This window comes from Chiloscyllium punctatum, chromosome 25, assembly GCF_047496795.1.
Source record: "Chiloscyllium punctatum isolate Juve2018m chromosome 25, sChiPun1.3, whole genome shotgun sequence".
NCBI classification, from domain to species: domain Eukaryota; kingdom Metazoa; phylum Chordata; class Chondrichthyes; order Orectolobiformes; family Hemiscylliidae; genus Chiloscyllium; species Chiloscyllium punctatum.
In genome coordinates, this window is record NC_092763.1 from 43,452,475 (window position 1) to 43,478,992 (window position 26,518).

The 26,518-nt window shown below is 42.8% G+C and overlaps 1 protein-coding gene and 1 long non-coding RNA gene across 4 annotated transcripts in view; one reads left to right on the top strand and one right to left on the bottom strand.

The window, feature by feature from the left end:
* LOC140495899 (uncharacterized) overlaps positions 1 to 17,102 on the bottom strand; it is a 34,481-nt gene extending 17,379 nt beyond the window's left edge. The window contains exons 1-2 of the long non-coding RNA XR_011964122.1: positions 16,863 to 17,102; positions 8,535 to 8,816 (exon numbers count right to left, since the gene is read on the bottom strand). This is a non-coding gene — a long non-coding RNA (uncharacterized lncRNA). The remainder of the gene's footprint in view (positions 1 to 8,534; positions 8,817 to 16,862) is intronic.
* On the top strand, positions 16,944 to 23,245 carry rhogd (ras homolog gene family, member Gd). Of its 3 annotated transcripts, none has more exons than XM_072595161.1 (2): positions 16,944 to 17,045; positions 20,376 to 23,245. In XM_072595161.1, the coding sequence occupies exon 2, from the start codon at positions 20,407 to 20,409 to the stop codon at positions 20,980 to 20,982; it is 576 nt and encodes a 191-aa protein (XP_072451262.1). In that variant the 5' UTR covers positions 16,944 to 17,045; positions 20,376 to 20,406; the 3' UTR covers positions 20,983 to 23,245. The 3 variants fall into 3 exon arrangements, with proteins under 3 accessions (XP_072451262.1, XP_072451263.1, XP_072451261.1); XM_072595162.1 differs by having other exon boundaries at positions 17,040 to 17,109; XM_072595160.1 differs by lacking the exon at positions 16,944 to 17,045 and adding an exon at positions 17,124 to 17,288.
* Positions 23,246 to 26,518: the final 3,273 nt, after the last annotated feature.

Genomic DNA, 26,518 nt, shown 5'->3' on the forward strand with positions numbered 1-26,518 from the left:
GTGTGTGAAGTACTTGCCGCGTGCATCCCCCTTAAACTTTCCATTCTCACCTTGAAAGTATGACCTCTCGTTAATGAATCCTTCACTCTGGGAAAAAGCTTGTCTCTATCCACCCTGTCAATACCCTTCATGATTTTGTAAACCTCAATCAGGTCCCCCCTCAATCTCCTTTTTTCTAATGAAAATAAACCTAACCTACTCAACCTCTCTTCATAGCTAGCACCTTGCATACCAGGCAACATCCTCGTAAACCTTCTCCGCACTCTCTCCAAAGTGTCCACATCGTTTTGGTAATGTGGCGACCAGAACTGTACACAGTATTCTAAATGTGGCCGAACCAATGTCTTGTACAATTTTAATATGACTTGCCAGCTCTTATACTCAATACCCCGTCCAATGAAGGCAAGCATACTATATGCCTTCTTGACCACTCTATCAACCTGTGCAGCAACCTTCAGGGTACAATGGACCTGCACTCCCAGATCTCTCTGCCCATGAACCTTTCCCAAGACTCTTCCATTCATTATATAATTTGCTCTAGGATTAGGCTTGCCTAAATGCATCACCTCACATTTGTCCGGATTGAAAGCTGTCTGCCATTTTTCCGCACAACTCTCCAGTCTATCTATATCCTCCTGTATTCTCTGACAGGAGAAGCTTTTTGCTACTCCACCAATCTTTGTGTCATCTGCAACTTGCTAATTGTACCAATAGTGCCCTCTTCTAGATCATTTATGTATATTACAAACAACATTGGCCCCAATACTGACCCCTGTGGAACACCACTGGTCACCTTTTTCCATTTCGAGAAACTCCCTTCAACTACTACTCTCTGTCTGCTGTTGCTCAACCAGTTCTTTATCCACCTAGCTAGAACACCCTGCACACTATGTGACTTCACTTTCTCCATTAGTCTACAAGGGGGAACCTTATCAAACACCTTACTAAAGTCCATGTATATGACATCAACAGCCTTCCTTCATTTAACAACTTGGTCACTTCCTCGAAGAACTCTATTAAGCTGGTAAGGCACGATCTCCCCTGCACAAAATCATGTTGCCTAACACTGATAAGCTAATTCTTTTCTAAATATAAATAGATCCTATCTCTCAGTACCCTCTCCAGCAACTTCCCCACCACGGACGTCAGGCTCACTGGTCTGTAGTTACCCGGAATATCCCTACTACCCTTCTTGTACAGGGGGACAACATGAGCAACCCTCCAGTCCTCTGGCACCTTAAAGGATGCCACAAAGGTATCTGTCTGGGCCCCAGCTATTTCCTCTCTCACCTCCTTCAGCAACCTGTGATAGATCCCATCCGGTCCTCGGGATTTGTCCACCTTAATTAGCTCTAGCATACCCAACACATCTTCCCTACTTGTGCCAATGTGATCCAGACTACTCAAACTTCTATCTCTAATCTCAAGATTCATCATGTTCCTCTCCTCAGTGAACACTGATGCAAAGTAATCATTCAGAATCTCACTCATTCTCTCAGGTACAGCACACAGCCTTCCTTCATAATCCTTTAGTGGACCAATCCTTTCTCTAGTCACCTGCTTGCTTCTCATATAAGAATAAAATGCTTTGGGATTTTCCTTAATTCTGACTGCTAAAGCTATTTCATGACCCTTTTTGGCCCGCTTGATTCCTTGTTTAAGACTTGTCCTACTCTTCCGATATTCCTCCAGGGCCCATTCTGTTCTTAACTGCCTAGACCTTAAGGGTGAAGCAAACGATCAAAGTTGAGGGACAGGCGGAGGGGACTCAATCAAAATGGAATTGGAGGGGGAAATAAAACACTGTACACGTTGTTGTGCCTACCTCTGTCCAAAGGCATTGAGAATATTTGTGGACACAGTGTGTTCCTACTCCAATGACACTCAGAGACAAAACTAATTGTGGAAAAGGGGCAGACAGTCAGCATATATGAACCCTTCCACAGCCTGCCACCTGGACACGTTAATAGCCAACCTGGTTAGACCCAGGAGAAGTTCCACGAGAAGGTCATCTGACTTGCCCACGTCTATCCATATTGGATGCCCAAAAATCAGGAGTATGGGATTGAAGTACAACCAAAAGCACAACAAAATACTTTTTCCAATAATCAAAAAGGGGGGCTCAGTTGCCCACAAACAATATATCCTTGGTCCCAGCTAGGCTTGTATTATTGTTTTTCACAAATCCTGTTCTTTTTTTTCAACCTGTATCAGGGATGTCATGATACATCTATGAAGCAGGTAGGACAAGAACCCAGGTCTCCTGGCCAAGAGGTAGGGACACTATCACTGTGCCACAGGAGCCGTCCAACTGAAACCAGAAGAGCTCTTAAACAAGTGAACACTTTTCTTTCCTATCACCAGACACCCAAGGTATTTGCTATATCTATTAACCATCACTGGTGTATCATTCATGTTTTCTAAGTGATCAATTCACATGCAAATCCCACTAAAGGCAATCCAACTAGTTTTTTTCTAAATTATCCCATTTGTGAATGTTCTTAGACACCTCTGGAGCAGGTAGGACTTGAACCAGGCCTCCTGGCTCAGATGTAGGATCATTACCACTACCACAATAGCTCTAGTAAAGATAACATCACTTTTAGGAGCTGTGTATAGGTAAAGTCTCTATAGTCCTAGATCACCAGAGCACTGCTCTCATTAGACAGAGAAGACTGGTGGCGAGTTTAATCTGAGAGTCACCATTCCTCAGGCTAGGGGGATGAGGCTGAGAAGGTGGGACCTTCATGGAGGCCTCAGCTGGGATGGGAATTGAACTCATGCTGGTGGCATCAATCTACATCATAGAGCAACTATCCAGCTGACTGAGCTAACTAACCAAATCCTTCCTACCACCCCTGCCTAACTAATCTCTTTCAGTTTTTAAAAATTCTTAACCACATACACAGACAATTACATATTTATAAGCAAAGCATATTATGATCATTGTGAACCATCAATAGCCCAAACAAACAGTCTTGTTTTTTTTTGTTCTTTTCTTTCTTTTTGCTACACCTGTCATGCACAACTGAGCAACTTTCCCATCACCAATATTACCATTTTTGTTTGCATTTTGTTTATCCCCTTTTACTTTTTTAAACCTATTTTCTGATCAACCTATTTAGAGAAGTTATGAGACATCTGTGGAGTAGGTGGGACTTGAACCAGGGCCTGCTGACTCAGAGGTAGGAACACTACCAGTGCAACACAAGACCCTCCCAACTACTCTTTTATTTAAGCTATCTGCTAATCAACCTGTGCAGAGATGTTATTACACACCTCTGAACAGGTGAAACTTCAACCTGGACATCCTGACTCAAAGGTAGGGATAGTACCACTGCACAAGAACCTCCAACCAACATTGATTTTGTTATATTTGGAAAAGTTATCACACAACTGAGGCTGTGTGTTTGGCTTCCCACCACCAAATCACCGTCACTTTTTTTTTGTTTTTAATTATTAACCACAACCTGAAAATCACCCATGCACCCAATTATAAATTTACATGCAGAGTCTATAAAGGGTAATCCATAACTGCTTTATTTTTTCTTTTATAATTACGCTGACAAGCAATTTAGAATTGTCAGTTGAGTTCATAGTATGGCATACTTGCACTTATTGGAATCTACATATACCAATACACAGGAGCTTGTTTTCTTAAAAATTAGAGTCACAGAGTTATAGAGATGTACAGCACGGAAACAGACCCTTTGGTCCAACTCATCCATGCCAACTAGATATCCTAATCTAGTCTAGTCCCATTTTCCAAAGCTTGATCCATATCCCTTTAAACCCTTCCTATTCATATATCCATCCAGATGCCTTTTCAATGTTGTAATTGTACCAGCCTCCACCACTTCATCTTGCACCTCATTCCATACACACACCAGTCTCTGCATGAAAATGTTGCCCCTTAGGTCCCGATTAAATCTTTCCCCTCTCACAAGAAACCTATGCCCTCTAGTTATGGCTCCCACACACCAGGGAAAAACAACTTGTCTATTCACACTAACCATGGCTCTCATGATTTTATAAACATCTATAAGGTCACCCCCCTGCCTCCAATGCTCTAGGGAAAACAGGCCGAACCTAGATTAGATTACTTACAGTACAGAAACAGTGGTTAGCACTGCTGCCTCACACCGCCAGAGAACTGGGTTCAATTCCCGCCTCGGGCAACTGTCTGTGTGGAATTTGCACATTTTCCTGTGTCTGCGTGGGTTTCCTCCGGGTGCTCCGGTTTCCTCCCACAGTCCAAATATGTGCAGGTTAGGTGAATTGGCTGTGCTAACTTGCACATAGTGTTAGGTGTAAGGATAAATGTAGGGGAATAGGTCTGGGTGGGTTGCTCTTTGGAGGGTCGGTGTGGACTTGTAGGGCCGAAGGGCCTGTTTCTGCACTGTAAGTAACCTATTCAGCCTTACCCTATAGTTCAACCCATCCAACCCTAGCAACATCATTGTAAATCTTTTCTGAACCCTTTCAAGTTTCACAACATCCTCCTAATAGGAAGGAGAACAGAACTGCATGTAATATTCCAAAAGTAGCCTAACCAATGTCCTGTAGAACCGCAACATGACCTCCCAACTCCTATACTCAATGCTCTGACCAATAAAGGAAAGCATACCAAACGCCTACTTCACCATCCCATCTACCTGTGACTCTACTTTCAAGGAGCTATGAACCTGCACTCCAAGGTCTCTTTGTTCTGCAACACTCCCAGGACCCTACCATGAAGTGTATAAGTCCTAGTCTGATTTGCCTTTCCAAAATGCAGCACCTCACATTTATCTAAAGTAAACTCCATCTGCCAATCCTCAGCCCATTGGTGCATCTGATCAAGATCCCATTGTAATCTGAGGTCCACTGTCCACTACACTTCCAATTTTGGTACCATTTCCAAACTTACTAACTATACCTCCTATATTCATATCCAAATCATTTAGGTAAATGAAGAAGAGTAGTGGACCCAACTTTGATCCTTGTGGCACTCTACTGGTCACAGGCCTCCAGTCTGAAAGGCAACCCTCCACCAACACCTTCTGTCTTCTACCTTCAAGCCAGTTCTGCATCCAAATGGCTAGTTGTCCCTGTATTCCATTTGATCTAACCTTGCTAACTCTTGTCCAAAACATGAATTCTCCTGCTCCTCAGATGCTGCCTGCCTTGCTGTGCTTTTCCAGCACCACACTCTTGACTTTGATCTCCAGCATGTGCAGTCCTCACTTTCTCCTAATCTTGCTAACCAGTCTACCATGAGGAACCTTGTTGAACACCTTACTGAAGCCATATAGCTCAGGTCCACTGCTCTGCCCTCGTCAATCCTCTTCATTACTTTTTCAAAAAAAATCAATCAAGTTAGTGAGACATGATTTCCCACGCACAAAGCCATGTTGACTATCCCTAACCAGTCCTTGCCTTTCCAAATACATGTAAATCCTGTCTCTCAGGATTCCCTCCAACAACTTGCCCACCACTGATGTCAGGCTCACTGGTCTATAGTTCCCTGGCTTTTCCTTACCACGTTTCTTAAATAGTGGTACCGCGTTGGCCAACTCCAAGTTCCTGGCACCTCACCTGTGACTATCAGTGATCCAAATATCACAGCAAAGGGCTCAGCAAACATTTCCCTAGCTTCCCACAGAGTTCTAGGTACACCTGATCAAGTTCTGGGAATTTATTCAGCGCCTTCTCCTCTGTAATATGGACAATTTTAATGTCACCAACTATTTCCCCACATTACCTTCCACATCTTTCTCCATAGTAAATACTGATGCAAAGTATTCCTTTAGTATCTCCCTCATCTCATGTGGTTCCATGCATTGACTGCCTTGCTGATCTTTGGGGGGATCCTATTCTCTTCCTAGTTATCCTTTTGTCCTTAATGTATCTATAAAATCCCTTTGGGTTCTTCTGAACCCTATTTGCCAAAGCTATCTCAAGTCCCTTTTTGCCCTTCTGATTTCCCTCTTAAATATACTCCTAATGCCTTTATACTCTTCTAAGGATTTGTTCAATCTCTGCTGTCTATACCTGATATATGCTTCCTTCTTTTTCTTAACCAAAACTTCAATTTCTCTAGTCATTCAGCTTTCCCTACACCAATCAGCCTTGCCTTTCACCCTGGTATCCTATACTGTCTCTGGACTCTTGTTATCTCATTTTTGAAGTCTTCCCATTTTGAAGTCTTTCCCATATCTGTCCCCAATCAACTTTTGAAAGTTTTTACCTAACATTGTTAAAATTGACCTTCCTCCAATTTAGAACTTCAACTTTTAGATCCGGTCTATCCTTTTCCATGATTATTTTAAAACTAATAGAAGTATAATTGCTGGCCCCAAAGTGCTCCCCTACTGACACCTGCCCTGCTTTGTTTCCCAAGAGTAGGTCAAGTTTTACACCTTCTCTGGTAAATACATCCACATACTGAATCAGAACATTTTCTTGTACACACTTGACAAATTCCTCTCCATCTAAACCTTTAACACTATGGCAGTCCTAGTCTATGTTTGGAAAGTTAAAATCCCCTACCATAACCACCCTATTATTCTTACAGATAACTGAGATATCCTTACAAATTTATTTCTTAATTTCGCACTGACTATTAGAGGGTCTATAATACAATTCCAATAAGGTGGTCATCCCTTCCTTAATTCTCAGTTCCACCCAAATAACGTCCCTGTACAAATCCCAGGAATATCCTCCCTAAATACAGCCATAATGCTACCCCTTATCAGAAATGCCACTCCCCTTCCTCTCTTACCGCCCCCCCCCCCCCGACCTTTCTATCCTTCCTATAGCATTTGCATCATCTGCCTTCCCTGTTAGGCCACTTGTGTTGAATTAAATGCAGTTTAATTTATCAGTCCTACTTTGTTCTCTGCTTTGATCTGTTCAGAGATATTATTACACACTGCTGGAGCTGGTGGGACTTGAATTCGTGTCTGCTTGTGGAGAAGTTGGAAGACTCCCGCTGCACCACAAGAGGGACGTCTGTCTCATCTTGTTTTTCTTAAATTAGCAACCATGACCAGTAAAACCACTTGTGTATCCAACTGAATGTTTACTTACAATGTCTGTTAACTGCATTAAATAGTCTTGCTATTTTTAAAAAATTAACCTATTTTCTAATTAACCTGCTCAGAGATGTGATTACACACCTTTAGAGCAGATGGCATTTGAACTTAACCCTTGCTGGTCTAGGGGTAAGAACACTATCGCAGTGCCACAAGGGTGCCAGCCAAATAATCTTTTCTTTATAAACTATTAACCACACCAGTCTAAACACTTGTGTATACAAGTGAATATTTCCAAACAATGCGCATTAATGTCATCAACTAGACTTTTAAAAAATTTTACCTATTTTGCTCAATCAACCTGTTCAGACATGTTTAAAATCACACAATACCAGGTTATAGTCCAACAGGTTCATAGGAAGCACTAGCTTTCGAAGTGCCGCTCCTTCATCAGGTGGTTGTGGAAGACACAATTGTAAGACACAGAATTTATAGCAAAAGTTTACAGTGTGATGGAACTGAAATTATACATTGAAAAATACCTTGACTGTTTGTTATATCTCTCATCTGTTAGCATGACCGTGATAGTTTCACTTCTTTCATATGTAAATCACAAAACGTTTTTTAAAAGTTACATTCTCAGGTTAACTGTAACAATTGGTGTCAGCTCAGATAAGATATTAAGATGTTGAAGGTATTAGCCCCCTGTGTTCCCTGTCTGTGCCATAATGTTTAGACTGATTCTAATCTAAAAGGTGAGTTAACAGAGTCTTACATGGATTCATGCAGTTTTTGAGCAAAGTACAAATTCTGTAAGTACAAATTCACCTCACAAACGTATATGAGTATGTGTGCATGTGGGTTTTTGTGTGTGTGTGTGTGAGTGTATGTATCTGGGGTTGGGTTTGTGAGTGTCTGAGAGGGAGATGTATGTGTGAGTGTAAAGTGGTCTAAGTCTGTGAGGGGGTGCATGTGAGAGTGTGGGAGTGTATGTGTGTGTAGAAGTGAGTGTGTGTGTGTGTCTGGCGTGGGGGGTTGTGAGTATCCGTGAGAGAGAGTGTATATATGTGTGTGAGTGTAAAGTGTCTAAGTCTGTGAGAGGATGCATGTGAGAGTGTGGGAATGTGTGTGTCTGTGGGTGTGTTTATGTGTGTGTGTGTGTGTGTCTGGAGTGGGGGGTTGTGAGTGTCTATGAGAGAGAGTGTGTATGTGTGCATGAGTGTAAAGTCTCTAAGTCTGTGAGAGGGTGCATGTGTCAGTGTAGGAGTGTGTGTCTGTAGGAGTGTGTGTGTATGTATATCTGGGGTGGGGGTTGAGAGTCTCTGTGAGAAAGAGTGTATATGTGTGTATATGAGTGTAAAGTGGTCTAAGTCTGAGAGGATGTATATGAGAGTATGGGAGTGTGTGTGTCTGTAGGAGTGCGTGCGAGTATCTGTGTATAGGTGTGTCTATGTGTGTTTGTATGTGTGCGCGCACGCATAGCAGTGTCTGTGTGTGTGTATATTGCAACGTGGTCACCTGTAGTGTGACATGAACCCAAGGTCCTGGTTGAGGCTCTCCCTATGGGTTCCGAACTTAGCTATCAGCCTTTGCTTGGCCACTTTTCGTTGCTGCCTGTCCCGAAGTCTGCCTTGGAGGATGGTCACCCGAAGGTCCGAGGTCAAATGTCCTGGACAGCTGACGTGTTCTCCAACTGGGAGGGAACAGTCCTGTCTGTTGATTGTTGTGCGGTGCCCATTCATCCGTTGCCGTAGCCTTTGCTCAGTTTCACGAATGTACCATGCCTCAGGGCATTCTTGCCTGCAGCGTATGAGATAAACAACATTGGCTGAGTCGCAGGAGTACCTGCCACATACATGATGGGAGTGTCCCATATGTAACGGTGGTATCTATGTCCACACTCTGACAGGTCTTGCAGTGCCTACCGTGTCAGGGTTGTATGGAGTTGTATGGATATCATTCAGACATGTTATTACACTTGAACCCATACTTCTGGGTCCAGGGGTAGTGACCCTACCACTGTACCACAACAGGCCCTCTGATTAGTGTCGTTTTTTAAAAGTAGTAACCACCACCAGGAGAAACACCTATGTATATAATTGAATATTTACAGCAACGTTGGTTAGCAGCACCAACTCTTCTTATTTTTTAAATATAACCGATTTTTCAAATTAACCTGTTCAAAGATGTGATTACACACCTTTGGAGCAGGTGGGAATTGAACCCCAGAATTTTGATCTACCAGTAGGGACATTACCACCGCATCATAAGAAGGCCCTCCAACTAGTCTTGTTTTTTTTAAACAAGTAACCACAACCTGTAAAAACACCTGTGTATCCAACTGCATATTTACATATAATACCTATTAACAGCACCAACTAGTCTTTTTTTTAAGTTAACCTATTTTACTAAGCAACCTGTTCAGAGATACTATTTGGACCTCGGGACCAAGTGTGATTTGAACTCATGTCTCTCAGTCCAGGTTGGGGGCAGGGGTGGTAAGGACACTGCCCATGAAGCTAATTGAGTGTTTACATTACAGTGCCTGTTAACAATACCAAATGGTCTTGTCAATTCTTTTTTGTTCAACCTATTTTCTAATGAACCTGTTCCGAGATGTTATTGTGTGCCTCTGGAGCAAGTGAGTCTTGAACTCAGGTCTCTCAGTCTAGGGATAGGTACACCACCTCAGCACCAAGAGGGAGTCTTCCAACTATTTTTTTTAAACCAGTAACCGTGAGAGTAGAAACATCCATATGTACAATTGAACATTTACAGCAGCAACTAGTCCTGTTATCCTCTTTGTGACATTCAAGTCAGCTATGTTCACAGCAGTCATTATTAGTGACTCCACCCAATGTTTCCTTTCATTCTGCCAAGAAATATAATGATAAATTTATAAACTAAAGAAAATACTTCAAAAGACAACATATATCAAATTATCCCCCAAAATAAGTATTATGTACAGTGATGCAGTTTGAGCCGATTTCAATGCAAAGTCTACCAATGTCATCAGAAATATCTTAGCTATTCAATCTTTCCTACTGTTGTCACTGTTAGGAAATTCAGTCAGATATAAATACTGTCATATCAGAAAGAACAAAGCTGATCCAAAATAAGCATGGAAATAATGAAACAAGCAACTACCCAGAAAGGAACGGCCCATTCCCTGTGACTGTCTGGTTAGACATAAGACATTTGAGCAGAACATGACTGTTGTTTGACAGATGTTTGGACCAAATAAGTACTGGCTGCACACACTTTCAAAGAGAAGGGCTTCAAAGATCAATCAAAATACTGTACAAAAAACATAGACATAAACAGAGACAGAAAGAGATGCTCACAATGCAAAAATATGCATTCAGCCACACCTAGCCATGTGGGATGTATTTTAGGTAGTTTGCACCTCTCAGTCGTTAAAGTTGCATCATAAATTACAGAACTGAAAATGTGTAAAGCGTGTTTTTAAACATGGATTACATTCTGACTCATTGGCAATGGAAATAGAGGCATGGGACCAGTAAAATAGTGTGGCTTCACCAGACTAAGGATGCTGCCACAATGCTGACCAACTTTAAGAGATATGGACAGAGGGATAGATGAGTGGCAGTCACATTGACTATGAACAAGTAATTAACTTATTAAATGCAGATGACTGACTCTTATGAAATAAATTAAAGATGGTGGGGTGCAAGTGACCCATACATAAGGGTGGTAGGTGTTAGAGACCACAATACTCATTCATACTCTCAAACAATACTTCTTGCTGCTCACAACAACTGTGCACATGTTCACAAAGAAGACAAAGAGGCTCAGTCTCACAGGCTGTTTCAGAAATAAAGGTAAATGATATTCCTTAAGGGACTCAAGATAAACAGACAAAATAAAGGACAATTCAATAAATGAGTACAGGAAGGCTTGCTAGGAGTAGCACCATGCATACTTTTCAAACAAAGGAATCAACTTGGTGAAGTTGCACAACATGACTACTTACATGCCAAGCAGCATAAGCAGCAAGTGATAGATTGTGCAAAGCAATTCAACAATCAACTGTTCAGATCTCAGCTCTGCATTCCTGCCACATCCAGTCATAAATGAAGGTGGACAATGAACAACTCATTAGAGATGGAGATTCCATAAATATTCTCATCCTCAATGATGGAGTCTCAGCACATTACGGCAAAATACAAGACTGAAACAGACGCAAGAATCTGCAGTCATAGCGCTGAGTGATGAATCTTCTTGGACTCCTCTTGATCTTCCCAGTGTCACAGATGCCAATCTTCAGCATGTTTGATTCACTCTACATGATATCAAGAAATGGCTGAAAGCATTAAGTACTACAAATGTAATGGGCCCCGACAACATTCCATCAATAGTATTAAAGACCTGTGCTGTACATTGCCTTTACACCTGGCCAAGCTGTTCCAGTGCAATAACAACACTGGTATCTACCTGGCACTGTCAAAAATTATCCAGTTTGTCCTGTCCACCAAAAAAGGTCAATTCCAACCTGGCCTATTATCACCCCAATCATCAGCAAAGTGATAGCAATGTTATTGACAATACTATCAAGTGGCACTTAAACAATGACAACCTGCTCACTAACATACAACTGGATTCTACTAGGTCTACCAAGCTCATGTATTTATTGTGTTTTGTTCCAAACATAGAAAAAGAGCTGAACTTAAAAAGGAAATCAGGGTGACAAGAAATATTTTATCAAGTATGGTACCAAGGAGCTCAAGCAAAACAGGAGGCAATGGTAATCATGGCAAATCAAAATCACGAGTTCAAGGTTCCTGAACATGACTGTGATTGTTGGAGGTTAATATTCTCTGCCACAACATGTCACTACAGGAATTCCTGAGGGTAGGTATTTTCTAATCAACCTGTTCATAGATTTTATTACACACTTCTGCAACTGGTGGGACTAAAGCCAGGCCTCCTAGCTCAGAAAGTGGAACACCACCATGCATCAGAGGAACCCCAATCCTGAGAATAGTTCCTAAGCACATCCATGGCCTTCCCTGCATCATAAGGTCAACGTTGGCGATGTTCACTGATTATATTCACAATGGTTAGCATCATTCACAATTCCTCAAATACTGAAGCAAAACTTGAAAAACATCCAGACCTGGATAGACTGATGGCAAGTAAAATTCATGCCACACAGCACTAGGTAATGATCTTCTCCAAAAAGGTAGAATTCAACCATTATCCTTTGAAGTACAATGTAATTACCCTCATTATCAATATCCTAGGGATCACCACTGACAAGAAACTGAATTGGGGCATCTACTTAAATACAGTGGGTATAAGAGTAAATCAGAGATTAGGAATTCTGCAGCAAATAACTCACCTCCTATCTCCCTAGTGCCTACTCTCCATCTACAAGTACAAGACAGGAACATAATGGAATAGTTTCCACTTTCTTGGATGAGTGTAGTTGTAACAAAACTCAAGAAGCTTGAAACCATCCAGGACAGAGCAGTCTGCATGACTTGCAGCACATATAACACCTACAATAATGACCTGCTTCAAAATAAGCATGTCGCTCAATAGCTGCAATGTGTACCATCTATAAGATGCACTGCAACAATGAACCAAGGCTCTTTATATGGCACTTTCCAAACCCATAACTCTTCCATCCAAAGGGTCATGGGCAGCAGATGCATGGGAACACCACCACCTGCAAATTCCCTTTCTATCCACTCAGCACTCTGATTTTGAAAGATACATTGTTTTTTCAGTGTTGCTGGCACAAAATAATGGAACTCCTTCCCTAATAGCACTGTGGGGTTTACCATCACCATATAGTATGCAGCTGTTCAGGAAAGCAGCCCTGGTCTAATGTGATCACCAACATCCAATGCACTAAGTAAATAAAAATGTGTGGAGTGTAATATATCAGATGGTGTACTGTATATTTGGGACAGCACAGTGGTTAGCACTGCTGCTTCATGATGCCAGGATGTGGGTGGCATTTGCATGTTCTCCCTTAGCCTGTTTGGATTTCCATCGGGTGCTCCAGTTTCCTCCCCAATTCCAAAAATATGCAAATTAGATGGATTGGCCATACTAAATTACTCCATGGTGTCTAGGGATATGCAGACTAGGTGGATTGGCCATGGTATATATGGGAACAGGGTGGGGGTCTGAGTCTGAGTGGGATGCTCTTCAGAGGAATTAGTGAGAGTCAATGAGCCCAATTGCCTCTTTCTGCACTGTAGGGATTCTATGATTCTGTGAAAGGGATAAACATTTTGTGAAGGACAGGTGGAGAGAGAAATCAAGTACTTTTGTGTGGAGGAAAAATGCAATTAGGAATTCAGATACATAACTCTTTTAAGTTTGCATCATACTGTATATAGGGGTGGTTAAGAAGCTGTTTAGCATGGTTGGCTTCATTGCTCAGATCTTTGTGTATCGGTGTTGGGATTTATGTTAAGGTTGTATGGGACATTGGTAAGGCCTTTCTGGAATTCTGTGTCCAGTTCTGTGCCCTGTTATAGGAAGGATATTATTAAGCTGGAGAAGGTTCAGAAAAGATTTACCAGGATGTTGCTGGAAAACAGGAAGTTGAGAAGTGACCTGAGGGAGGTTTGTAAAATCATGGGCGATATAGATAAAGTGAATAGCAGGTGTCTTTTCCCTCGGGTGAGAGATTTCAAGACTATGGAGCATGATTTCAAGGTGATAGAAGAAAAATTTTAAAAAGACATAAGGGACAATTTTTTTCATACAGAAACTGGTTTGTGTTGAATGAAATTCCAGCAGGTAGAGTTACAATGGTTAAAAGACATTTAGATAAGTATGTGAATAAGAAAAGTTTGGAAGGATATGGGCCAAACTCAGACAGGTGGGAGTAGTTTAGTTTTGGATTATGATTGGCATGGACTGGTTGGACTGAAGGGTCTGTTTCCATGCTGTTATGACTGTATGACTCTAAGAAAGATGCTGCTAAGAGCTAGTTTTCAGTTCAAAAATAAGAAAACAGAACAGACAGAACGAGGTGTGTTTGCTGGTAGATTTGGATTTGGAAGACTCAAGCTGAGTGAAATTATTTTTGAATGGACACTTAAAAGTTTTGACTGAGTGTGGTAGGGAGAAGTGAGCCTGCTGGACTGCGGGTAATGGCATTGGACTTCTTCTGATAAAGCTGAACATCTGCTGCAGGAATGCTGTGCACAGTGCAAAACATTAAAAGACATGTCTAGCTTGCACTATTTAGTTATGGTGAAAGTATTATTTATTTCATTTGATAGGGAAATGAGAGTTTGATGTATTAGTTGTCTATTCAGTAATGTATGATTGTTGATTTTAATCAATTTGCTACAGTGAGAGTGTTAAGATGTGATATTTTATTCTTTGGGTATTTCTGTTGTTTGGGATATCCTCTGGTATAAAAAGTTATTGATCTCTGTCGGGGTCGTAAGACCCTGTACACAATACAAAACACAAGTACAGTGACTTACAATTGCTGTTTTATCAGAAGGCTTTATGCCTTATGATGCTTAAATGCATTGACAGATCAAAGAAATTCTTAAATATGCATCTTCTCGGGTATCCCACATTGATATCATTTACCATGTATTAAACAACATAATATTCCAAAGCAGTGCATTTGTTGAAAGCCACGTCCTGAGAGAAGGAGAATGATCATAAGATGCCTCAATAAGTGCTCACTGATAAAGATGCATGATAATGAGATTCTGGGCTCTCTGATCAACAGACATTTCACAAAGATTAGATTAGATTCCCTTCAGTATGGAAACAGACCCTTTGACCCAACAAGTCCACACTGACCCTCCGAACAGTAACCCACCCAGACCCATTCCCCTACCCTATAATTTACCCCTGACTAAGGCACTGAGCACTATGGGCAATTTAGCATGGCGAATTCACCTGACATGCACATTTTTGGACCATGGGAGGAAACTGGATCTCCCTGAGGAAACCCACGCAGACATGGGGAGAATGTGCAAACTCCACACAGACAGTTGCCCGAGACTGGAATTGAACCCGAGTCCCTGGTGTTGTGAGGCAGCAGTGCTAACCGCTGAGCCACCGTGCCACACATAAATGGTGGTCAAGTGATAGGGACACTGAACTCAGAAGTTTGCTGCTACAAGCAAAAAGGGGAAAATTTCTGCTTCAAGGTTTCTCCAGTTAGTCCAATAACAAAATTAAGTTCGGAAAAAAATCAGCGATACACCTATGATCCTTAAGCAGTACCTCCCAAACCCATAAACTCTACCACCCAGAAAGACGAAGGAGCAGATGACTTGGAACTGTTCCTTCACTGGATTAATATTCTGGCACAGCCTTCCAAGTAGAATTTCATTGTGTATCTACACCATGAGGACTGCAAAAATTCAAGAAAGCAGTTCACCACAATTTTCTCAAAGGCAGTTAAAGATGGGAAATAGATGCTGACTTAGCCAGTGATGCACATAATCTTAACTTAATAAAAATTGTTATGACACATCTCTATGTCTGGCAAAGGAAGTGGTAAAACAACAATGGTGCACGCACTTTGTGAGTATAACTTCTGAATCACTTCAGTGATTGCTTTAAATTCCCATCATTGGGATGCTTAAAGAGTGAGACAATATTTACGATTAAATCTAAAGGCATTGCCTTCACCCAGTGAACAGTTTACCATAATTAACACTACATTAGTTGATTCATTCACTTCTAACAATGATAAAAACAGTAGATGGATCCAATCTACTTGAGTACACCAAATGTAGCTCACCATCTTTTTATTCAAATTCATATTTAAATGTATAAATCTGTTACAAATCTGTCACTATTGATTATGTATGCAGTCATCTCAAATACTGATTACACTTCTCATTCCAAAATTGCTAAAATAGTAATGGAGCAGAATAAGTGAATGTCATCATGAAAATAAACAGAAAGAGTAAAAATACAATCTCCAGCATAAACTTAAACTTTCAATTACAAATCTACTATTTAGACTACTGTGGGTATGAGCAGAACTAATTAGCGCTTCCCTGGAATGTCATAATTTGAAGAAAAACAGTGATTAAAAGGAAGGCAGTTGACGTTTGTCTCTAAGGAGATCGTGTTTGATTATTTTTTATTATACAATTACATAGGGTGTGTTTCTCAATTATTACAAATACAAATGAACACAACATCGGCTTCCAAATGCCTTACAGTTATTAAGTGTGCAAGGTATATTTATTAAATACTTCAAATTGTTCTGTTGAAATGTGCACACAACATATTTTTATTGAGTCATTTCCCACGGTTTTGCATGCAGCCAATTTTAAGCAAAATCAAGGAAGACTGCAAGCTTGACACATTTTGGCTTTACTTGAGCCAGACAGTCTTCACAGGATTTTTTTTAAAAAAACATGCCTAATTGACTTGTTTCAACCTGGCCAAGCCAGACACTGGATTTAAAAAAGGGGTGGAGAAGTTTAAACTAAAATTGTTAAAGCAAATTCTGCATTGATCTAAATAATACAATTTGATGCCTAAACTAATAAGCAACGCATTTACTAAAAACTAAGGGTTGGATTTTGCCAAAATTTGGGCTGTGTCAATCACCTCTGGGATCTCCCATCCACAGCCTCCAACCTCAGACCGAGACTCAATTTTGGAAAAAATCGTGATGGGCTTCTCATTGTGAACGCTTGTGAGTTAATCTAAGGTATCCTTCTTTATTCCAGGTCAACCAATTCCTTACAGGAATCAACCTAATATACCATGAAACTTGGTTGTTTAAAGTCAACCTGTGTATGTCAGATCAGCAATCTCTCTGAATATCTTTGTAACATACTGCCATGGTAAAGAGATGGAAACACTCACAAACTCTGACTCATTCTCCCAGAAGAAGACACCACCCACGCTCTCTGCGCATGCGTGACATCCACCTACGCAGTCACAACCGTCGTTTTATTGCGCAAGTGCAGCAACGGCGCGGGTCACACTACATTCCCCAGGGGGCATTGCGCGCAGGACCCGGATGAATCCTGGTCGGGGAAGGTTGAGGTAAGTGGCAGTTGGATTTGGGTCTTATCCAGGCCGTGGAGAGCAGAGCTACCAACCAACCAGGGCAAGTTCCTTTACCGAACGTTAGTTCGTGAGGCTTTGGCCACATCTGGAATGAAGACAATAAGAACGCGTCGTTTCCGGGAATGGGCTTGTCGAAAGTTTGAAGTGAAAGAAAAGTATAAGGAGTTAGAGATGGTGGGGTGACGGGCGAGGGAGTGGCTGCCGGACGGGAGAGAAAAGGCAAGTGGAGGGAGTCGAAGGCAAGGGCGATGAAAGGAGAGCGTTGTAGGGGGTGAGAGCGGGAGAGAGCCGGAGGGAGGGAAAGGCAGTTGGGAGTTGTTCTGAGGAATGGGGGAGCTGAGGGGAGGGGGTTAGTGGGGAGGGGTTTGCGGAATAGGAGACGTAGCCCTTCTCTCTATCCCCTTATACCCCTCACCATCCCTTCTCTCTCTCTCTCTCTCTCTCCCTCCCCACCCGTCCCCGCTAATCCGCCACTATCTCTCTCTCTCTCTCTCTCTCTGCCAGCCCTCTCTCTCTCTCTCTCTCTGCCATCTCTCTCTCTCTCTGCCATCTCTCTCTCTCTGCCATCTCTCTCTCTCTCTGCCATCTCTCTCTCTCTCTGCCATCCCCATCTCTCTCTCTCTCTCTCTCTCTGCCATCCCCCTCTCTCTCTCTCTGCCATCCCCCTCTCTCTCTCTCTCTCTCTCTGCCATCCCTCTCTCTCTCTCTCTCTGCCATCCCCCTCTCTCTCTCTCTCTCTCTGCCATCCCCCTCTCTCTCTCTGCCATCCCCCTCTCTCTCTCTCTGCCATCCCTCTCTCTCGCTCTCTCTCTCTCTGCCATCCCTCTCTCTCGCTCTCTCTCTCTCTGCCATCCCTCTCTCTCGCTCTCTCTCTCTCTGCCATCCCTCTCTCTCTCTCTCTCTCTCTCTGCCATCCCTCTCTCTCTCTCTCTCTGCCATCCCTCTCTCTCTCTCTCTCTCTGCCATCCCCCTCTCTCTCTCTCTGCCATCCCTCTCTCTCTCTCTCTCTCTCTCTCTGCCATCCCTCTCTCTCTCTCTCTCTCTGCCATCCCCCCCCTCTCTCTCTCTCTGCCATCCCCCCCCTCTCTCTCTCTCTCTCTCTCTCTCTCTCTGCCATCCCCCTCTCTCTCTCTCTCTCTCTCTCTCTCTCTCTCTCTCTCTCTCTCTCTCTCTCTCTCTCTCTCTCTCCCTCCCTCCCTCCCTCCCTCCCTCCCTCCCTCCCTCCCTCCCTCCCTGCCATCCCCCACCATCCTTTGCCATCCCCCACCATCCTTTCCCGTTCCCCCCCCCCCTGCCGTTCCCCCCCCCCTCTCCCCCCCCTTCCCCCCCCCCCCCCCTTCCCCCCCCTCTCCCCCCCTCTCTCCCCCCCCCTCTCCCCCCCTCTCCCCCCCCCCTTCCCCCCTCTCTCCCCCCCCTTCCCCCCCTCCTCCCCCCCCCTTCCCCCCCTTCCCCCCCTCCTCCCCCCCCCTCCTCCCCCCCCCTTCCCCCCCTCCTCCCCCCCCTTCCCCCCCTCCTCCCCCCCCCTTCCCCCCCTCCTCCCCCCCCCCTTCCCCCCCTCCTCCCCCCCCCTTCCCCCCTCCTCCCCCCCCCTTCCCCCCCCTCCTCCCCCCCCCTTCCCCCCCTCCTCCCCCCCCCCTTCCCCCCCTTCCCCCCCTCCTCCCCCCCCTCCCCCCCTGCCCCCCCTCTCCTCCCCGCCCCCCCTCTCCTCACCGCCCCCCCTCTCCTCACCGCCCCCCCCCCTTCCCCCCCTCCTCCCCCCCCTCCCCCCCTGCCCCCCCTCTCCCCCCCGCCCCCCCTCTCCTCCCCGCCCCCCCCCTTCCCCCCCTCTCTCTCTCTCCCTCCCTGCCAGCCCCTGCCATCTGTTCTCCCTTCCTGCTGCCCCCACCATCCCTTCTCTCTCTCTCCCTCCCTGCCAGCCTCCACCATTAATTAATAGCGCCCCCCCCAACTGACCTGCACACCTACTCTCTTTTTTTTCCCCCCGCCCAACACTTCACTCACTTGATTCATTCCCCCACGCCGTACCGATCCATTCTCTACCTGCTGCCCCCTCTGCACTGACCCAGTGTCCTTCCCACTGACCCAGAGTCTCCTTCCACCCCACATCTCACTGATCTATCTCCCCCCTCCTACTCAGACATGCCCCACCAACCTGTTTTTCCCCCCCTCTCAGCCTCCCCGCACCCAAGTGACCCATATCTTGCCCCCCCCCTCCCCGAGTGCCTGACCCTATTCTGCCTTCCCTTCCTTTTTGAAGGGAATGTGGATGTGGGAACGAGCAGGTAGGTTAATGAGGGAGGGAGGAAGGAGAAAGATGGAGGACCGGTGAAAAGTGGACAGTTGAATTGGTATTAAAATGTGTATAAGAAATGCATCAGAACATAACTGAGGAAATTTTATGAATTCAATGTTTGAGGGAAGAGAGTTACTGGGTACCACCTAAGTTCCAAATTATTCTTTCTCAAAGCCTCTCTATTTTCTATACAACTAATTACTTAGCAGTTAGTTAAGTAGAATAGAATAGCAGGAGAGCATGACCATTGTAGATGCTGGACATCAGAGTCAAAAGGTGTGATGCTGGAAAAGCAGAGCCACTCAGGCAGCATCTGAGGAGCAAGGGGGGGTGGGGTGATGGTGATAGGTCAGATGGAGGGGAGATAGGTGGGAAGGAAGATAGGCAGGTTGGACAGTTAGAGGGTGGTGCTGAGTTGGAGGGTTGGATCTGGGATAAGGTGGGGGAGGAGAGATCAGGAAACTGGTGAAATCGACATTGGGGCCCTCCAACTACACGGGATGAATGCGGAAGATGTGTTCTTCCTCCAGGTGGCTAGAATTTGGTGGTGGAGGCGGCCCAGGAGTTGTCCTTGACTGAGTGGGAGGGAGAGTTGAAGTGTTCAGCCACAGGTGGTGGGGTTGACTGGTCAAGAATAGCAATGCTTTGCAACCATTTAAGTTCTCAAAATAGTAGGAAGTGAAATGTGAATCTTTCTGGTGATCATAATTGAGGGACAAATGTTGCATAGGAACTGGAAGAATTTTCTGCTTTCCCTCAAATAGTGAAATAGAGTCTAAATTACCTTAAACATCAGAAGGGGCCTGGTGCACCCAATAATGATGTATTTTAACTTTGTAATTCTCTGGAAACATTTTAAATGTTCTCCCTTTGTTAAAGGTTGAACATTCTGGCAGGTTCAGTGAGCTGCAGCTTTGATACAAATCCTTGCAGTTGGTTGGTTGTACACTGTAGAGAGGTGTCTAGATCTGTGAAATGCTTTGTCTTAATATTGTTTTTATTTTTGTCGACAGTGTTAAACTTGACCTTCAAGCCATATGAATAATGCAGACTATAAAATGCGTGGTTGTGGGAGATGGTGCAGTTGGGAAGACCTGCCTTCTCATTAGTTACACAACAAATGCTTTTCCTGGAGAATATGTCCCCACTGTGTTTGACAACTACAGTGCACAGATGACTGTGGATGGACGAACTGTAAGCCTGAACCTTTGGGATACTGCAGGGCAAGAAGAGTACGATCGTCTGCGCACTCTGTCCTATCCACAAAGTAATGTCTTCATTATCTGTTTTTCTGTTGCTAGTCCTTCCTCCTATGCCAATGTCCGTCATAAGTGGCAACCAGAGGTTTTGCACCACTGTCCAAATGTTCCTATACTTCTGGTTGGTACGAAGAAGGATTTAAGGAATGATTCTGAAACCATAAAAAAGCTCAAGGAGCAAAGCCTCTCTCCAACAACTATGCACCAGGGAGTGACCTTAGCAAAACAGATCAGAGCTGTTAAGTATCTGGAATGTTCAGCACTCAATCAGGATGGGATCCGAGAAGTATTTGTGGAGGCTGTGAGAGCAGTCCTCTACCCTCATAAGAAGAAGAAAAGTAAAAATTGTGTACTCTTGTAGCCTGAGGGTGTGAACATCTTGGTTGCACGTAGATTGGAAGCATACTTCGAAGCCAACGTATCAGCTGTGCTTCAGAATGCATTGTGGTGTAACACAAGAATCTTGCACAAAATAAGTTTGTATGACTGAAACTGGAAACTGTCAAAATGCTGCTTTATTTGCTGGGTGTTTTTACAGAAATGCAGACCCTCCATGAGATTTAATCTGAGTAATGGCACTGGACTCTAGCTTGCAATCTCTGAGCAGGACTGAAAGCTTGCCTCTTAGAAGCCACTTTAAGGATCCCTTTTTTTAAACGGATCTTCCTTGTGCTTTTTTTTTCACAATTGTCTTTTGGTGATTTTGGAGGCCGTGGTTTGGCTGCTTTGCTATTAACAAACATTTAGACATTCTGTTCAGTGTTTTGTTTAACAAATTGGCGACTGCTTTTTTTTTCCACTACTCAGGTTTCAAGTTAATATTTGCTTTTACAGATATTTAATCATTGGGTAACAACGCAGTTGAGATTTCGCACATTAGCTCTACAAGAGCATAAATTGGCACGGCAAATTATTTCTATTTAAAACCCTGAATTGGTATCTGTTTTAATCCATATAAAATAATGATATACAAGTCCTGCAAGTGCCATATGTATTGGGACTGTCAATATGGTTCTGGCAAAATAGCACGGTTTTTGCACAATATTCGGTTATTTTGCACAATAACTGAAAAATGACAGTATTCATTTTAAAAAACTGTCAAACTTTAAATTGGTTAAGAAAAGATCCCAGATGGCTCTCCTGTAGTGTATTTATGAAATTGTTTACGTAAGTAATTGAATCCTCAATAGCCCCACATACATTGGTACATAGAAAAGCTGTGGTAAAGTTCACTGGGTTTTGTTGTAAACCAGGTTTTTTGTATAAATTGAATATTTTGATCACTTGACAATTTGAGTTAGTTTTTTATAGTTCCAATCACTAAAATAGATTGCATATGTCTAAACACATTCTCTGGCAACGTGCCCATCTTTGAATGCCAGTCATAACTTTACATTGCACAGCTGTAAGGTCTGACAAGGTACGGATTCAGGGGGTCATTTTGTGTTCAGTTTAGACTTGCTTGCAGGTATGTAAGTAAATTGCAGATGGTACTGACATAGGACAAAGGGAAGTTAAGCAAAAACATACTGACATTTTCCACTCCATAACAGCTAAGCTGTTTGAACTGTTAGGGATCAAGGTCTGAACTGTTTGCATCATATGTCTATTTCAAATAAGTTTCTTCAATAGAGATTTTTTGATGGAATAGGTGCAGATCTGTGCACAAATGTATTAAATGATTTATGACAAGACCACTAAAAAAAAACCTAGATGCTATTGTTTCTCAAGGCCTGATCGCTCACTCATTTTGGGCTTTTCCTAACTATTTCAATTCCAACTCAAACATGGATAAGTACATATGTATTTTCTTTACCTTAAAGCCTTACCATGAATAGAACCATCAAATCTTTTACATCTTAATCTAGCTTTTTTTTTGAAAGATGGTTAACCTCAGCTCTCCCCCTTTGAGAGTCACAATATGACTTTGACATTGAATTGTTCTGAAATAAACCTTTGCATTGGAGCATTGTTTTAGATCTGTTCATTTTTCTTCTCAGGATAAGCATGTGAGCTATTGACAGTAGCTTGTTGGGAGAATGCATTGTAAAGAAAAGCCAGCAGTGCACTAACCTGGACTGGGTACAAATGATTGGTGTTTGAGAACAGGTTAATGGCCTTGGTTGGGAGGAGGCATGGAGCATTGAGCTCATGATCAATGAGAACCTTGTTTCTCAAGTGACTAAAAAAAGTTCAATATTTCAGTGCTGAGTTTTCTTTGAAATGATTTCTCATCTTCGTTTAAACCAAACTTTGCATGTACTACATACTGAATTTATTAATTTGCTGGTAACATTTACTGAAAAGGCCTATTTGTGTACATGTTCTAGCCAAATTAATTTTGATATCTCATTTTGTGATCCAGTTTGTGCCTATCAGTAGTTGGAATTGGTAAAGTGATGGCTGTTATGCTGCCATAGAGGAAAACGCTGCAGCTTTTAAAAGGAATGTGAAGCATCATTTTGTCTTGTCATTATCACCACACTGTAACCATGATCAGTGCTAAAACTGTGCACTAGAAACCTGAATTATGTTTTAAATAATGTTAAATTAGGACTGCAATATTTTGAAATGATTCATACAAAAATTGTACTGCTGAAATAAAATTGTTTCATTTGTTTATATTTGGAGTGTCTCGTTCCTGAACTGTGGGGCAAATGGAACAGTTGCTAACTTTCAATGTTACGTGTATAAAATATTTACTACAGCACAAATATAGGAATGGGGGGGAAAGGTGGTTTAAGCCAATAATTGAATTGATACCATCTTATCAATGGATCATAGTTTATTTTGCTGAGAACACTAGTACTTGACAATTGCTTTTACTGAATTGTATTTATGCTTGCGTTCCTGAATTGCAACTGTTATTTTTCATCGCTAAACTTCTGCCAAATGCAGTCATGGGAATCGTATTGTTGTTTCAGTATTACTCAGATGGATGCTTTGCAATATTAGGACGTCTTGTTCCCCTGTTTGCATGCAAAAAATTGCATACCAGTTGCCTTTAATTGTTCTTGCATGGATCTTGTATTTCCAGCAAAGAAATCACTAGCTAGACTTGTATTGGATTTTTAAGTTGCAGTCCATACATATAACTTAATGTGAAATGGTGGTAAACCTTTCAATGTTTGTCTCAACACATGAGCAATGATCAAGCTTCCAGTCAGATGATTTGGGTAACTGGGCGACTAAAAGTTCATCTGAGTTCATAGTTTGAGCTACTCCAAGGTCATATGCTATCTTCCTCAAACAGCCACATCATATGTTGATTCTATTAATGGTTGTACACTGAGAAAAATGTTTTTTTTAAAAAAAAACCTTACATTGCACTTTGGGATCATCTAAACTATGCTGTAGTTTTTCCAAGCATTATCTCTAAGAAATGTAGAAACAACTGAATGTTGACTTTAAATCAGAATTTTGTTAAGCAAAAGTATTACAAGATGTGGGCCAAAGACAGGAATATGGAGTTAGTCCACAGATCAGCCATGAGCTAACTAGTGGAACAGGCTTGAGGGGCTGAATGGCATACTCCAGTTCCTATGTGGATGGATGGAAAAGACTATGGATTGGTCAAGAGGAATGTGCTGAGTTGGAGGCTTGGGACTGGGATGTTAGGGGGAGGGGAAATAAGGAAACGGTGAAATTCACATTAATTCCATATGGTTGCTGGGTTCCAAGGTAGAAGATGAGGCATTCTTCCTCCAGGCATCTGGTGGTTAGGGTTTGGTGATGGAGGAAGCCCATGATCTGCATGGCCTTGAAGTGGGAGCAGAAGTGATCAGCTACAGGGTGGTAGGGTTGGTTGGTGTGGGTGTCCTAGAGATTGTTCTCTGAAACAATCTACATCAGGGAGATAGGATGCCAACTTGCACAGGAGGTCACATCGGGTACAATGGATACAGTAGATGACATTTGTGGAGGTACAGGTAAATTTCTGAAGTGGAAGGCTCCTTTTGGGGTCTTGGATGGTGAGGGGGATGTGTAGGTGCAGGTTTTGAACTTCTTGAGGTGACAGGTGAAGGTGCCAAGGGCCATGGCTCTAAAAAGGGAGTTTCAGAGGGAATGGTCTCTCTGAAACACACAAGTGGGGAGGCAAATATATCCCTGGTGGTAGTAGTGTAGGATGATGTGATGTATATGAAGGTTGGTGGGGTGGAATGTGAGGACCAGGGGGCTTCTGTCCTTGTTGCATTGGGAGGAGTGGGGGTCAAAGGCAAAAATGCAGGGTGGAGGAGTTGTGCTGGAGGGCATTGTTGACCACATGCAAGGGGAAATTGTGGTCTTTGTAAACAGGGAGCAAGTAAATGGGAAGGTGTTACACCTTCTGCAATTGCAAGGGAAAGTGCTATGAGTGTGTGGGAAGGTTATGGGAGTGGACCAAGATGTCCCAGTGGGAATAATCCCTGCAGAAGGTTGACCAGGGAAGGGAATAGGTTTTGTAGTGGCATCCCACTAGATGTGGGAGAAGTGGCAGCCAATGATCCTTTGGATGTAGAGGGTGGTGGGATGGTAGGTGAGAACAAGGATGCCACTCCCTCCATTTGGGAGGGCAGAGTTGGTGAGGGCTGAAGTCCCACATACCCTACAAAGAGAGAACTTTTGACCTTTTCCCCCTTTTTCTCCCACAGTCCTCCAACTGCTCCTCACCTGATAAGCCCTCCCACTGGGATAATTATTGTAAACCACCTGTGGACCCCCTCCAACATCAACATATTTCCTTTTGATAGTGGTCGCAAAACACTCTATATATTCTAGATGCAGTCTGGCCAGAGCCTTATACAGCCTCAGCAGTACATCTCTTGTATTCTAGCTCCCTTGAAATGAATGCTAACACTATTTGCCTTCCTAAATACCAACTAAATCAGCACGTTAACCTTTAGGAGAATCCTGAACTGGGACTCCTAAAATCCCTTCGCGGTTCTGATTTCTAAAGCCTCTCCCAGTTTACACTTCTTCCAAAAAACGTATAACCCTTCACTATGCCACATTGTATTCCATCTGCCACTTCAAGCCATTCAGCAGCCTTTGCACTTCCTTGACACTACCTGTTCCCCACCCATCTTTGTCATTTGCAAACTTAACAACAATGTTCTCTTTTCCTTTGGCTAGATTGTTCATGTGATTCATAATATTACCCCTGAATTTTGGTGTTGGATGGAGTATTGTCATGACCTTGATAGGAAGAGTGCAGTGGAAACCTAGACTTGCTATTGAGTGATTCCTCACAAATGTATAAATGACCAATGTGATCACTTAGATTAAGGTTACAGGCAGGCAAATTAAAAATCTAAGGTAAAACAAGCTTTTACCAGATTTCATCAATTTAAAAAGTGCAAATAATTATTCACTATAACAAATATATCATTTAACAAGCAAAATGGATTATTAACAATTAAGCAAAGTTAGATCATATTCTTTATATCCAAACCTACACATTCATTCACAAATAAGATGCATGTGCTAGACAATTGTGTGATGTATCATGAGTAGAAGAGAGGCAAAAAGGAACAAATTCAGTAGACCAAGGGTGGAATGAGGTGCCTTTTCTATAGTCCATTGTTTTTGGTGATTTCATTGTTGATTGTGGCAATCCTCAATTCAGTTGCATCTAGGTTTTTGCTCGAATTAAAATTCTTTTCAGAGTCTTTGCCTCTTTTCCAATAGAGGGGAAGGAGAGAGACACACCTGTCCTACTTGCAAGTTTTTGGAGTGCTGAGTGCAACTGTCCCTCCGTTCTGTGATAAATTGCAACTTGAAATCCAAAAGTTATTGCTGCACAGTTTTTTTCTTCCTCTGGTGCCAATTGTTTCTCAAAAGTATCAAATCCAGCTTCTCCAAAAGTTACATTATCTTGTGCCAATAAATAAACACGAATCTTCCACTTTTGCTTTGAG

Coding starts and splice junctions, on each gene's coding strand:
- rhogd (XM_072595161.1), top strand. CDS start 20,407: ATGCAGACTATAAAATGCGTGGTTGTGGGAGATGGTGCAGTTGGGAAG.